The 12,466-nt window shown below is 43.1% G+C and overlaps 1 protein-coding gene across 1 annotated transcript in view; it reads right to left on the bottom strand.

The window, feature by feature from the left end:
• The window catches only part of Klf12 (Kruppel like factor 12), a 247,326-nt gene that overhangs the window by 63,962 nt on the left and 170,898 nt on the right, over positions 1–12,466 (bottom strand). The window contains exon 5 of the mRNA XM_042054071.1: positions 10,286–10,348. Within this exon, the coding sequence (XP_041910005.1) occupies positions 10,286–10,348 (63 nt within the window). The remainder of the gene's footprint in view (positions 1–10,285; positions 10,349–12,466) is intronic.

Below are 12,466 nucleotides of genomic sequence, written 5' to 3'. Positions count from 1 at the left end.
TAGTCAAGCTACAGGGCTCTGCAAACAGCACAAAATAATTCTGGTCTAAAGTGACAAATAACAGTTGTGTTTTCTTTTCTCTCAAAGTAGTATTTCTCTTTCTTAACAGACTTTTGAGGAACGGTTAGAGGAATATGGGTAAAAAGATGGGATTGAAGAGATTTCTATTTTGCAAAAATAGTAATGTCATCCTATGAGCGATTAAAGTCATTGCTGTTTTTACAGGATGTAAGTTAACAGGCCCGTTTATAAATGCTCTCCATAGTTTATAGCTCAGGAAATTAGCTCTAGTGTTCATACAATAATGGGGAAACAGAGGGTTGCCATTCTGGGGAAACTGAAGTCAATGCTGTATTACTCCCTAGAAGTTCACTTTCTGCTTAAATGTGACACATACCCTTGCTGGAACCCATATTTACAGACTGTATTGCACCAGACTCGGTCCTCAACATACCGAGAGGCACAGGATTCTAAATTGTTTGAATTAAGAAAGGCCCAAGAGAGCTGAAATAAATGATAGCATCGTCGGGGCTGTAATGGATGCTAGGCATGTTGATGAATCAGCGCGGCAGTAGGAAAGAGATTGCTCTAGCATAAAGCTGAGATGGGACGGTGGTTAAAGATCTCAGTTTATGAACCACTTTTCTCCAAGGTGCTCCGAAGACATGTATGATCTCTTAAGGGCACTGCAAAGACAGCATTGCAATCGTTTGGGCCAGACATTCATTGACTGACATAAGGGAAGAACTAGAGTGCAGGAGTTCAAAGGCAATTGTACACCAAGCTTCTGAACACATGCTTTCTGCACCTCACAGGAGGCTCTACTGTTGTCTGCCTCTTTTGCTACCAACACAATGTGGGTTGCCCATTTGGAAAAGGCATTCTTGAATAGGGGATTCAAAGTCGGACGCCAGTGACAAGGATTACGGGGATGAGGATGAAACACTCTGAGAGCAGAGAGAAAGGATCTGTATGTACTTTGCCTGAGCATCCTTACGCTCTGGCTATTGAATAACAGAGAGCGACACTTGAGAAAGCAATTTACTTTAGCTATTGATGATAGAGTATCCTGGTACCATTGAAAAGATGAAAACCAGCAGACTCCAAGGGAAAGCATTCAAGTTAAAATCCCTAAGTCCGAGAGCTTCTTTCCTTCATGGCCGCTTCTAGTTTTGAACAGGATGGGAGACCGAAGGTGCTATGCTCTCAGGAGTCCTCTCCGTGGCTTGCGTCTTCTCCGTGGCTACGCTCTCAGGAGTCCTCTCCGTGGCTTGCCACTGACGTCATCTTTTCCTTCCGGAAACAACAACTCTTTCCCTTCCACTTCGCTCTCCTCCTACAATAGTCCCAGTTCTGTCAATTACCAGGCCCTTCCTTCCTTGGCCAAGGGCTGGACACAACCAAGAGGGAAATCCAGCACCCATAATGTGGCCTCCATTCTGGTGAGTTTGAGGAGCAATGCGAAGGAGCTACCACGAGGCTCTCCAGGCCGGAGCCACCATTGTAAGTCCTTCTGTGGCACCTGAAATGCTGCTCGGATTCCCGTGTTCCTGATCTGCTTCCCCTTCCACTTTGTCCTCTTTCTTTTGTCCCCCAGATTCCCCTTTGCTATGGCAGCAAGATTCACTTAGTTGTCTTTACTTCTAATGAAAGATACCCATTTGATAAGGCAGGCTAAATGAGCGAAAACATAGGAAGAGATGCTGGCTGCCCCAGAACGGATGGGCAGTGGGTTCCAGGAGAATGAGCAGGGGATTCCAGCAGAGTGGGCAGGGGATTCCAACAGAATGGAGAGTGGATTCTAGCAGAATGGGTAGTTTATTAGCTGAGAATTTATACAACTTGTACCAATGATACTGAACTGCTATAAATATTTTGATAAACACATCATCTATTGCCATTTTAGGATGTTAAAAGATACATATTTGTAGTGTGGAGCTGCGGGCCTGCTTTTCGTCCCGCCCAGCTCCCGCAGGGTTAGCTTTACACCCGAAATAATTACACAGAAACTGTATTCTTTTAAACACTGCCTGGCCCATTATTTTCAGCCTCTTTCTCACATCTTGACTAACCCATATCTAATAATCTGTATAACACCATGAGTGGTGTCTTACCGGGAAAGATTCAGCACATCTGGCCTGGTGGCTGGCTTTATGGCATCTGGCTCTGAGGAGAGGCACCGCAGTCTGACTAACTTAGGAGAGGCGTGGCATCTGACTGAGCCATCTACCTCACTTCCTTCTTCCTGTTCTGTCTACTCCACCCACCTAAGGGCTGGCCAAGGCAGTTTCTTTATTAAAACAGAAGACCCTCCCACATCACATATTATTAGGATGCTTCCTTTGCCAAGACATGCAGTAATTAGTTTTAAGAAAACAATCAAGGAACTCTATAAAGAAACCAGGGGTCAGATAAAGCCACAACAATAATGTGAAAATGATTTTTTTTGTGAAGTGATTGATGATGACTTTGTCATGCTTATATCCTCGAAGAACCCTGTGTTTGTAAAAAGAGGGCATTTCAAAAAGGCTTCTTAGATGCAAATCAAGACAAAATGTCTAGCACACGGAACTCTCTTACTGTTAAGCCTTTTGAAATTATTATTGCAAGCACTATTCCCTGCATATTCATAGACACATTAAGGGTTTTGATTGGCTTCCTATTTTAGTTATTTTTCTCTCAAATACTTATACGGGGCACAGCATTAGTTTGCTAGCAATGGCATATGTTTTATGCAAATATATGTTGAATATTATGGTGAAGGAGTAAGTTTCTCAGTCAGGTATCATGGTGCACACCTGTAATCCCTGGACTTCACAGGAGGAAGAGATCAACTTCAAGGCAGCCTTCGCTACATATGATCTAGGGTAGCCTGGGCTACCTGAGACCCTACCTCATACCTCCACCAAATGTAGTAAACATTGCTATTATATAGCGCATATACACATACATATTTTCATGTAGGATCACGCTGCTTTCTGCATTGTACATATGAATAACTCCACCTGCTCAGGCTTCACTGTTCAGATGTTTTTTATTGTAAAGTTTAACCTCTGAGCAAGTTTAAAAGGGAAAGGATTCTGACAGAGGACAGCAGTGTGATGCAATTACAAATTCAGGAAGCAACGGCAGTTCAGGTAGCTTCTCCACACTAAGTTATGATTAAGTGAGGATTAAGCACTTGTTGCTATATAAGATGGACCTCCCAAATAACCATTATTGGAGAAGAGTCAATAATCATGAGAACTATACAAGCTGCTTTAGAGCACATAAATTAATGTCTTTCAGCTAGGTGCTAGCTAGTGCGAGACAGATGTATTGTCTTGATAGTGCTATGCCTACTAGTCCTTTACCGTGATAGTCCTATGACTTGATAGTCCTCTACCTGGTGGTCCTCTACCTGGTAGTCCTATACGCTGTAGAAATCCTACACCCTGATAGTCCAACACTTCTACCGGCTACAGTGCTGACCAAATGACATGAATCGACAAGACAGTGACCATTCCCTGATACGCGCTACATGTCCGTACAGTACGTCTACAGTGTAATGTTTATGTATGGTTCTGAGCTAGAGGCTGAGGAAAGCAAAATACTCACACGTTCGTAATGGAAAAAAAAAAACTCAGAATTGGTGACCTTCACTGCTCAGCATGATCTTAGAGTCCCAAATCTCATATAATTAAGGAAATAACTAAAGAAAATGACCTCGCTTAATTTCTTCCCCACATCATCTTTATTGTGGCTAAGAAGATATTAGAGACCAAATCAGCTGACACAAACAGGAATGAGAACCTATTTGCTTCTTTTATCGTGAAGGTCTCTTGCTGAAATCTTAGGTGATAAGGAACTTAAGGAAATTAGACCAAAGCTGCTGTTGTTCCTTTTCTTCTTTATTATTTTTTTTAAAATAAAGTCAGTTTTGAAGATGAAACACAGAATTTAACTTCTTGCAGTGGTCACCAAGCTAATTTTGAAGAGATGCCAAAGTTAGCAGAGAATTAACGAAGCCAGATATGCTGGTGTATGCCCCTAACTCCAGCATTAGGAGAGCTGCTGCAGGAGGGTGAGGGTTCAAGTCCAGGGAGTCTGAGGTCAGTTTGTGGTCAAAATAATTAAGTCAACATAAAAAAACTAGGCAAATAGAGATATATGATCCCAAATTGGAACTTTTTTGAGAATAGAGAGGTGCATATGAGAGGGTTTGAGATGTAGTTTTTCAGAGAGGAACCCCTTCATTGGGAATCAGGGTTTAAGTGCAAACAGGTTTGCCAGTGGCATCGCTATGGCCCATTTACAGGAGAAAGCTTTCTTTCAAGCCAAAGTCAAAGGCCTGTGACTTATTTACCAACACGACACCCGTGGGTCGACAAAAAATTCACAGTGGCTACGCGTTTATGGGACTGTATTGAAACATAACGGACTCTACACATAATGTCCTATGCTTTCGTTCTGTAAGTCAAGAAATAATGAAAAGAACTCAATCAATATTGCCCACCAGTATGGAATATGAACAAAAGACCCAAGACAATGAGTCAAGGCTTTAGCAGGACTGTTTGCTACCTGTCTGTCATGAGCAGCTATGACTTTGTCGTCCCTACTTCTGCTAGCCCTGACATAGCGCTAGTGGGAACTTCCAAGGCAAAGCCTTCTGCCCAGTTTGCAAGGAATGGCTGTTACATAATGTTGAGGATTTCCCTCATTTTCAAATTGCTAGACAACTGCCACGTGGTAGAAAGATTCCTGGACAGGTGAGTAGGGACTTGGGTTTTTTTTTTTTGTTTTTTTTTTTTGTTTTTTTGGTTTTTCGAGACAGGGTTTCTCTGTGGCTTTGGAGCCTGTCCTGGAACTAGCTCTTGTAGATCAGGCTGGCCTCAAACTCACAGAGATCCGCCTGCCTCTGCCTCCCGAGTGCTGGGATTAAAGGCGTGCACCACCACCGCCCGGCTTAGGGACTTGGGTTTATGCCTAGCTTTGCAATATCCCGCCCCGATAGTGGGCTCTCCCATTTCTTCATGGGCAACGTGACCCAGTTCCCCTGAGCTGAAGATGCTTACAACTCAGAAGCTGCCATTTGCAAATAGTCCGTCTCTCCTTAAATGGCTGGTTCTACTCCACATCCCTGAGTGGTTTCTCCTAGCAACAGCCTCAGTGTCATCCTCTATTATGGGAAAAGGTTTAAAGAAAAAAAAAAAAAACTCATCTTACTTTTATGGTCTAAAAGCACCGAGCTTCATCCCTCTCCGAGAATCCGCAAAGACAGTGGCCACATTCGCAGCTGCACGTGTGTAAATATTTAAACTTAGCACAGCCCATCTCCAACAGTAAAACATTCAAGCGAGAACAGGAACTTCCTGCCCTCTGCAAAAACTCGAGACATACACTTGTAGACATTCAAATGTTAAATGTGATGCGATCCAGAATGCCCGATTTGGCTGGAGACTGTTTAAACTGGGACTTGCCCATGTCTATACAATGTCAGGCATACTGGTAAGAGAGAAATCATAGTTGAGACGGTGACAGTGACATCCCATAGAGAAAATTACATCTGCTTTTGTGAGGACAATTTCTATTTTAATGGGAAGAAATGCTTCATTTTCCATATCAGCATAAAAATAACCATAAAGTCTCAGGTATGTGGCATCCAGCACCAAGGCAGGCAGTGACTCTTGGCACATGTTCCAGAGGCTCTGTTTACTGACTACCATTCCCGAATAACAACAAATGTAGAGGGAAAACAGAGGGAGAAGAAACATGAAAAGCGACAGATGAAGATATACAGAGACGGTTAATTAGTTGAGCACTTAGCCCACCCCGACAGTAACTGCCGCTCTAACCCAGCTCTGGGGTCTATTTGACAAATATACTGACAGAACCCTACTGGTTCTGTCCTATTGCACGCACGCACCCAAACCCAAAGATTCCAAATTTGGATTGTACCTTTGAAGACATAATGCTGGAAATCAGACTTGGGAATGGCCTCTCTCTTGTGAATTTGATAAAGCTTTCAGCAAAACTGTCTACAGCGAGTTAAAATCTAACTTCACATTCAGTATTTCCATTTGCCTGAAAGATCGCAAAGTTTTTTTTTTTCCCTTGCATTACCATTTCCAGGAAAGGAAATCAAATGTTCCAAAAGAAGATTTCTACAGTGAAAGGCAGCAGAACAAGGTACCCTAAAACACAGCAGTTTGGCATAAGAATCCATGTGACACAGGCAGATGAAAAAAATGTTGATACCTAAGAATCCATGTGACTCAAGGGAAATGAGAAGAAGCAGATGCTGGCTGGAGAGACTGCTAAGTACCTTAAGAGCATTTGCTATTGTCCCAGAGGATTTGAGTCTGGATCCCGATACCCATGTGGGTGTCTCCCTGTAGCCTCTAACTCCAGTTCCAAGGATCAGATAGTGTCTTCTGTTCTTTATGGGCACCTACACAACACATACACACATGCACACACATACACGTGCATGCATAGGTGCATGCGCACAAACGCACACTACAAAGTGAATTTTAAAAAAGCAGATACAAGAAAATCTCAATGTGCTCCCCATCTGCCCAGAAGAACAGGATTCATTTCTACGAGGAGAGACAGCTTCTATTAATCCTGGGGTGACAATGTTGGGACTTACCTAAGCAGCCCTTCCCCTTGACCTAGAGTCCCCCACATACCTGCCATCCCATAATTTGCCATCCCTAGAAGCTGCAAGTCTTCTTTGTCTCATCACCTCTCCCAAAACAAAACAAACAAAACAAAACAAACAGACAAACAACAACCCCCAGATGCTATCGGTGCTACAAAAGCCTACGTTTCAACCTCCACTCATTCAGAGCCCCCTATTTGGGACTATTCCCCTATGAATGTACGGCAGATGTGTTCAGGAACCTGTCTTTGCTTTTTCTCATGATAGCCTCTCTGCTGTCAGCTAAGATAACAGGGTCTCAGCCAGTGAGCCTAAGGGATAGTAAAAGGGAAATGGTTTTGTCCTCACCCTCTAACAGGGGCACTAGAGATACACAGAGCAGAGGTCCAATGTGTGATACTGATAAACTCACACGCCTGCAGTCCAAGGGCTTAACGATCCCCAAACCAACAACCACTCCACAGTGTGGGAGCTGTGAGAAGGAGGTTAGAGCCTGCATCCAGACGGCGCCCCTTTCCTCGGTTGGTTCTTCATTAGATTAATCATATAATGACCAGAGCTTCTTTACTGTATCCTTCCATTCTTGTAAGAAGGCCTTCCTGCCATTCCTGAATCCCTGAGAGTGAACACACAGCTCAGACGCTGCTGCATCCTAACACCTGCCATTGAACCCAGAAGCTCACAGGAAGCTCTGGGGCCCTCCATGGCTGTATTCACAGTGCTATGGCATTTTCTTCTGGTTTGGGCAGATGCTGTTCTGTTCGAAAAGACATTTTTGCCCACGTATTTCTTCACCTCCAGAGTACTGTTATCATGAAAGTGGCCAGTAGATGCTTCCTTGTGCCAGCCTTGTGCAGAGGAAAATGCTACTTAAAAAATTTTAAGCTCACTTTTCTCAATAACAGACACTGGCTTGGGATCTGTGGGTCATGGCCCTTGCCTTCCAGAACCTACCACGTGGAGCTAGATCTAATTCCACAGAGGAAGTTCAAGCCTTTCCATCATTGATGGATTTTAATTGCCTATTTGATGAACAGCTTTAACTGATTGGAGCCTTTGCTAACCCATCGCACACATTCACAATTCTCAACTCCTGTGCGCACCATTTGAGGCTCCAACGGAAGCCAGCAACAAGCGAGTGATGAAGTTGACATCGGATTCTACAAATGATCCCCAACTTCTATTTTGAGGAGAGCAAATATCTCCTGCACCTTCTCACCACTGCTAGACGAGTAGTTAAACTCTCTGACTTTTTCATAGTCAATATTTCACAACCAAATCTCAACCATTCATCACTTCACAAGGAGTAGATGCTGGGTGATTCATGGCTTCCTCCTCGCAGCTGATTTATCCACACACCAGAGTCACAGTGTTTACCTAAGGAAGATTCAAGGCAGTATAGATCATAGACACGTTAGCTAGCACCCGGGCAAACAAGTTTATGCAGGGGATCTATCAGTACTCCTGTTAGAATCAATTTAGAAATGTCTTCATCTTCTTCGGTGTCGGATTTCATCGATAAAGGACTCGGTTGCTCATCTCTCTGTTTTTCCTACTAACAATATGTCTTTACTACAGGGTTTTCTGCTCTGGGATCGATTCCCTTCCTTTGTTTTCTGCAGCACTGAGAATCAAATCCAGAATGTGTGAGTGTGCTAGGCAAGAGGTCTAGCACTGGGCTGTAGCCTCAGGTTTTGGAACTGATTTTAGGCATTGTCCTTCCTATATATTTACCCCCAGTAGCGCGCCTCTCCAGGTGCTCATCAATAAAGGTGATAAGTCAGTCCGATGAACACAGCACCGTGAATACATGTCCACAGAGTATCGTCAACATTGCATTACCGAATCTCAGCTTAGCACACATGTCTGTGAGCCTGAATATGATACCAGCATAAAGGCCCAGGAAGCAGTTGGGAAAGTATCAGGACTTAAGAGCTCTCTCTCTCTCTCTCTCTCTCACACACACACACACACCCCTCCCCTAGAAGACAGCCCTCTGAGGATAGAAACCATGCTTTATTTATTTTTCTAATCTAGTGCTTGTAACAGTGCCTGGGATATAAATAAATGTTGTTAAATAAACATGAGTTGAATTTTCCCAGGGCTAGTAGTAAAATCCCTTTTGGTTATTTTCATGGATTACTTATTTAGAGATAAAAGTCTTTTAACCTTACCAACCAACTGACATGCTACAAATTCTGTAGGAACAAATTATCTTTACCTCTTGCATAGAAAGGAAAAGGGAGAGGAAGAAAATATATTATTTATTCAGTGTTTCTCATTCAGCCCTCTAGAGCAAAGGGGCAGAAACCGGACCTCGGGGCTGACAGTATTCCCTAGAATCTTTGGCTTATATTGCTTGCTGGAGTATCTCATGTTCCCTCTTCATGGAATTAAGTTTCTTCGGTATAATGTGCCATCAACTAAGAAGGAGTACAAATTCTATGAACTCCAAACTGGACTCTAGCTTCTTCCTTGCTTTTCATTCTGTGTCTCCTGGCTTTGCTAGTCTCTCACCATTCAAAGTCTGACAGGGGAGAGCATGCTGTAATGCCTGAGAGTGGCTATCAAGGATGCCCAGCCTTTGGGCAGCCAAATAAAAGGCTTCCTCCTCTGGGCTCCATTTCCCTCTCCGTAAACAAGCAGAGCATAAGATTTCACAAGAGCACCAGGCTATTGTGAGGGCTAATTAGACTCAATGGAGGCAGACTGATCAAGTAGTATTCAAAGTGCCATTTGTAGTTCTCAAATATAATCCTGGTTTAGGAATTAAATTAATAGGGAAGTGGAATCTTCAGCACTCATCTTCCCACATTACAAAAAATAAAACCCCAGATTTTCTGATCAAAATCCTGTTCTAAGCATAATCTAAAAAAGTAAGATAGAGATCTATGAATTATTAACCATTTTTGAAGTAACATAGTACACGACTCAAGTCCTTCATTTTTCTTTATTTCTTATATCTTCTTTTCCATGATGCGTTATGAATTGGAAGGCTAATTTTGCGCATTAACATAAAGAAGCAGATTTTGAACCAGTATTAATCTATTTTCTTGTTTTCACATAAAACATTTTTGAAGTCCTTTAAGTTGTCTCTTCAAAGAATCATTTATCAAATGTGGTTGAAATAACTTCATGGCATTTCTGGGCAGTTCCACTTAGAGTTGTGTTCTGTTAAAGACTTTTGCATTGCTCCCCACCGGAAAAAAAAGTCAATAGATATTTAAGGTTAAGGCTGAAGGGGATGGAGGGCATCTAAATATTAATACATTTTATTTATTAATTTTATAATAATTGCAATTTATTAATATGTTAATAAATAGATGAATTAACTAAAATTTTTCATTAGAAGCTGAAGGTGACACCTAAAAGATATCTAGGTTAAATAAGACACGCTTTGAAATGGAAGCACTGTTTTCAAAGATGATCTTGGGAAGTTGGGTACATCTGTTAGGTGAAAGATGCTACGCAGAGCGTTTCTGGTGAATGAACAGTTTTAACTAAAAGGAACCCTGTCAGTGATTCCTTGCTGGTTTATTCCAGGCTAGTCTGGGATCCATGGGACACTGCTTCTCTAAACCAAACAAAATGTCCACAGCAATAAAAGGTAATGGATATTGCCAGATTAACTTGCATACTCACCAAGCAAACTTCTGGTTATTCATTCGGTTTCCCCGGACCCTGGATACTGGGGAAGGATGGACCCTGTCAACAGACAAAACGAAGTCAGGGATGGAGGAAACATAATTTTGACCACACATGGGAAGGCAGAAGGAATCTGCTCCATCAATAAACAAATGAAGTTCGTTTGTTCTCTCTTGTGAACTTGACCGTCTCTTAGTAAACAGATGCAGTTAAATTCCTCTGCCCCCAACCCGAAGGCTTCTTTTTTTATCTCTCCCAAGGTAGCAAGGCATCCGTGTCAACTGTAAAGGTCCCGAGTGCAGTATCACTGGTTTCAATGAACAGATGTACTCCTTCTGCAGAAGACACAGCTACTGAAGATGTAATCCTGGCCTGGGGGTAAGAGTGCATAAAATGGCATGGAGGCCATGATACCTGCCCTCATAGAGCCCTCTTATGTCTGTTGCCATAGAAACGGCACAAAGAGGCCATTAAATGACCACACTTTCAGTCAATTTCTAAATGGTAAAGTCAAGAAAACAGCAGGACCTCATCCAAGTGGCCAGAAACGGGCTGTGTGTAAACAGCGCAGGATGAAGGGGTGAATGGTTATTCGCAGGAGACAGGCTTTCTAAAATTTACACTCTCTAGCTGAGTTGAGGAAGGAGTGATTTCATAACTACTGCAGGTAAAAGAAGTAAATATATAGCTTTCCAAGCTTCCTAGGTTGGAGTCATGCAGGGTTTGAATTTTAAGCCTTCCAGGTGCTGCTGGTATCCTCCACCTGGGGCCGGTGGCTGGACACCCTCCGCTTTGAGAGTTACCAACTGGCCAAGGAAGCGGTTTGGCTACTTCAGCTGCCGAGCGGCTCACTTCTTCTTGCTTTGGACTGCTTGACTCTGACCTAGCCGTTCTTTTAGTTTGAATCCACTCTTCACTCTTCCCACATTGCTTTTATTCACAGGGAGGGAGGAAAGGAGAAGGGGAGAGAATCAAGGAAGAATGAAGGAAGGAAACAAAATTATCTTAATTGGTCCTAATGCCCTGTTAAAACCAGCAGCCCGAGGTCCATCCGCACCCCAGCCCCTCACTGCTACTCAGTGAAAAAAAAAAAATCACATCAAAACAGATTAGGGCAGGCCAGCCGTTTTGGGGGTGGGGGCGGGAGCGCCATCTTTCCCGAACCTGAGTTGGGTTGCACTCTGTAGCTGATTTCCTCCACCACCCCTTATTAGCATTCTTTTTCTCACAGCCTTCTCAGCGGTGGCTGCAGCTGAGTTGCTCAGCACAGATTTTCCGCTCTGCATGGGGGAGGGGGCGATAATTATACAGAAAGATGGAAGGACGCCAGGCAGCCCCTCTGCTGAACCGCCTCATTCAAGCGCAGCCCACTTCCTGCTGTTCTGCAGCTACAAGGATCACCTGTTGGTCTTGGCATCTGTCCAAGCTGGGGCCTGGCGGAAATGACAGCGTCAGCTAGAAATGAAAGCCAGCTCATATCCCAGGACCTCAAGACACATACTTATCTCTCTCATAGATGCTAATACAATCAGACAGACACACACACACATGTAAGCCTTACATAAAAAGGAAACAAAACTCATGTTCCCCTGCCTTCTTCAAACAGAATCCTCAAGATGAACATTTGAGTAAAAAAAAAACAAATTTACTTTCTAGATGACCAGATAAGGCCACAGACCAAAGGGAAGCTACAGGAGACCACCAGGCTCCTCTCTGAGGCACTGGTCCTCAGAGTTAAGTACATTTCCAGAAGTCGTTTGTTCCAAGGATTTGATCTCTACAGCACGCCAAGTCCTTTAAACCCTTAACCCCTTTACTGAGCCCTCCTTAAGCATAACTGTACCCGGGATTTGTGTCTTCCACATGATCAACTCTAGCAGCTGAAGTTGAAGGATCACATGAGTGTCTCATTGCTGCCCATTTCACACCCCAAGCGCACATAGGCGAGGGGCACTGGGCTTCATCATTCCCTAATCACAAAACATTCTAAACACTGGTGTATTTGAGAAAAAAAGAAATCGGTGAGCCTAGATGAAAAAAAAAATTCTCAATACAAGGTTCCCATCATGGTTTTGTAAATTTAGAGGGAAAAAATCCAAAAAACAAACAACAACAACAAAAAAAAGAACTTCTGATTGTATGAGCAAATAACAGGAACAGTTCTTAAACTCAACCTAG

The sequence above is a fragment of the Arvicola amphibius genome, chromosome 13 (genome assembly GCF_903992535.2).
Source record: "Arvicola amphibius chromosome 13, mArvAmp1.2, whole genome shotgun sequence".
Taxonomy (NCBI): domain Eukaryota; kingdom Metazoa; phylum Chordata; class Mammalia; order Rodentia; family Cricetidae; genus Arvicola; species Arvicola amphibius.
This window is presented reverse-complemented; position numbering and strand designations above follow the sequence as displayed.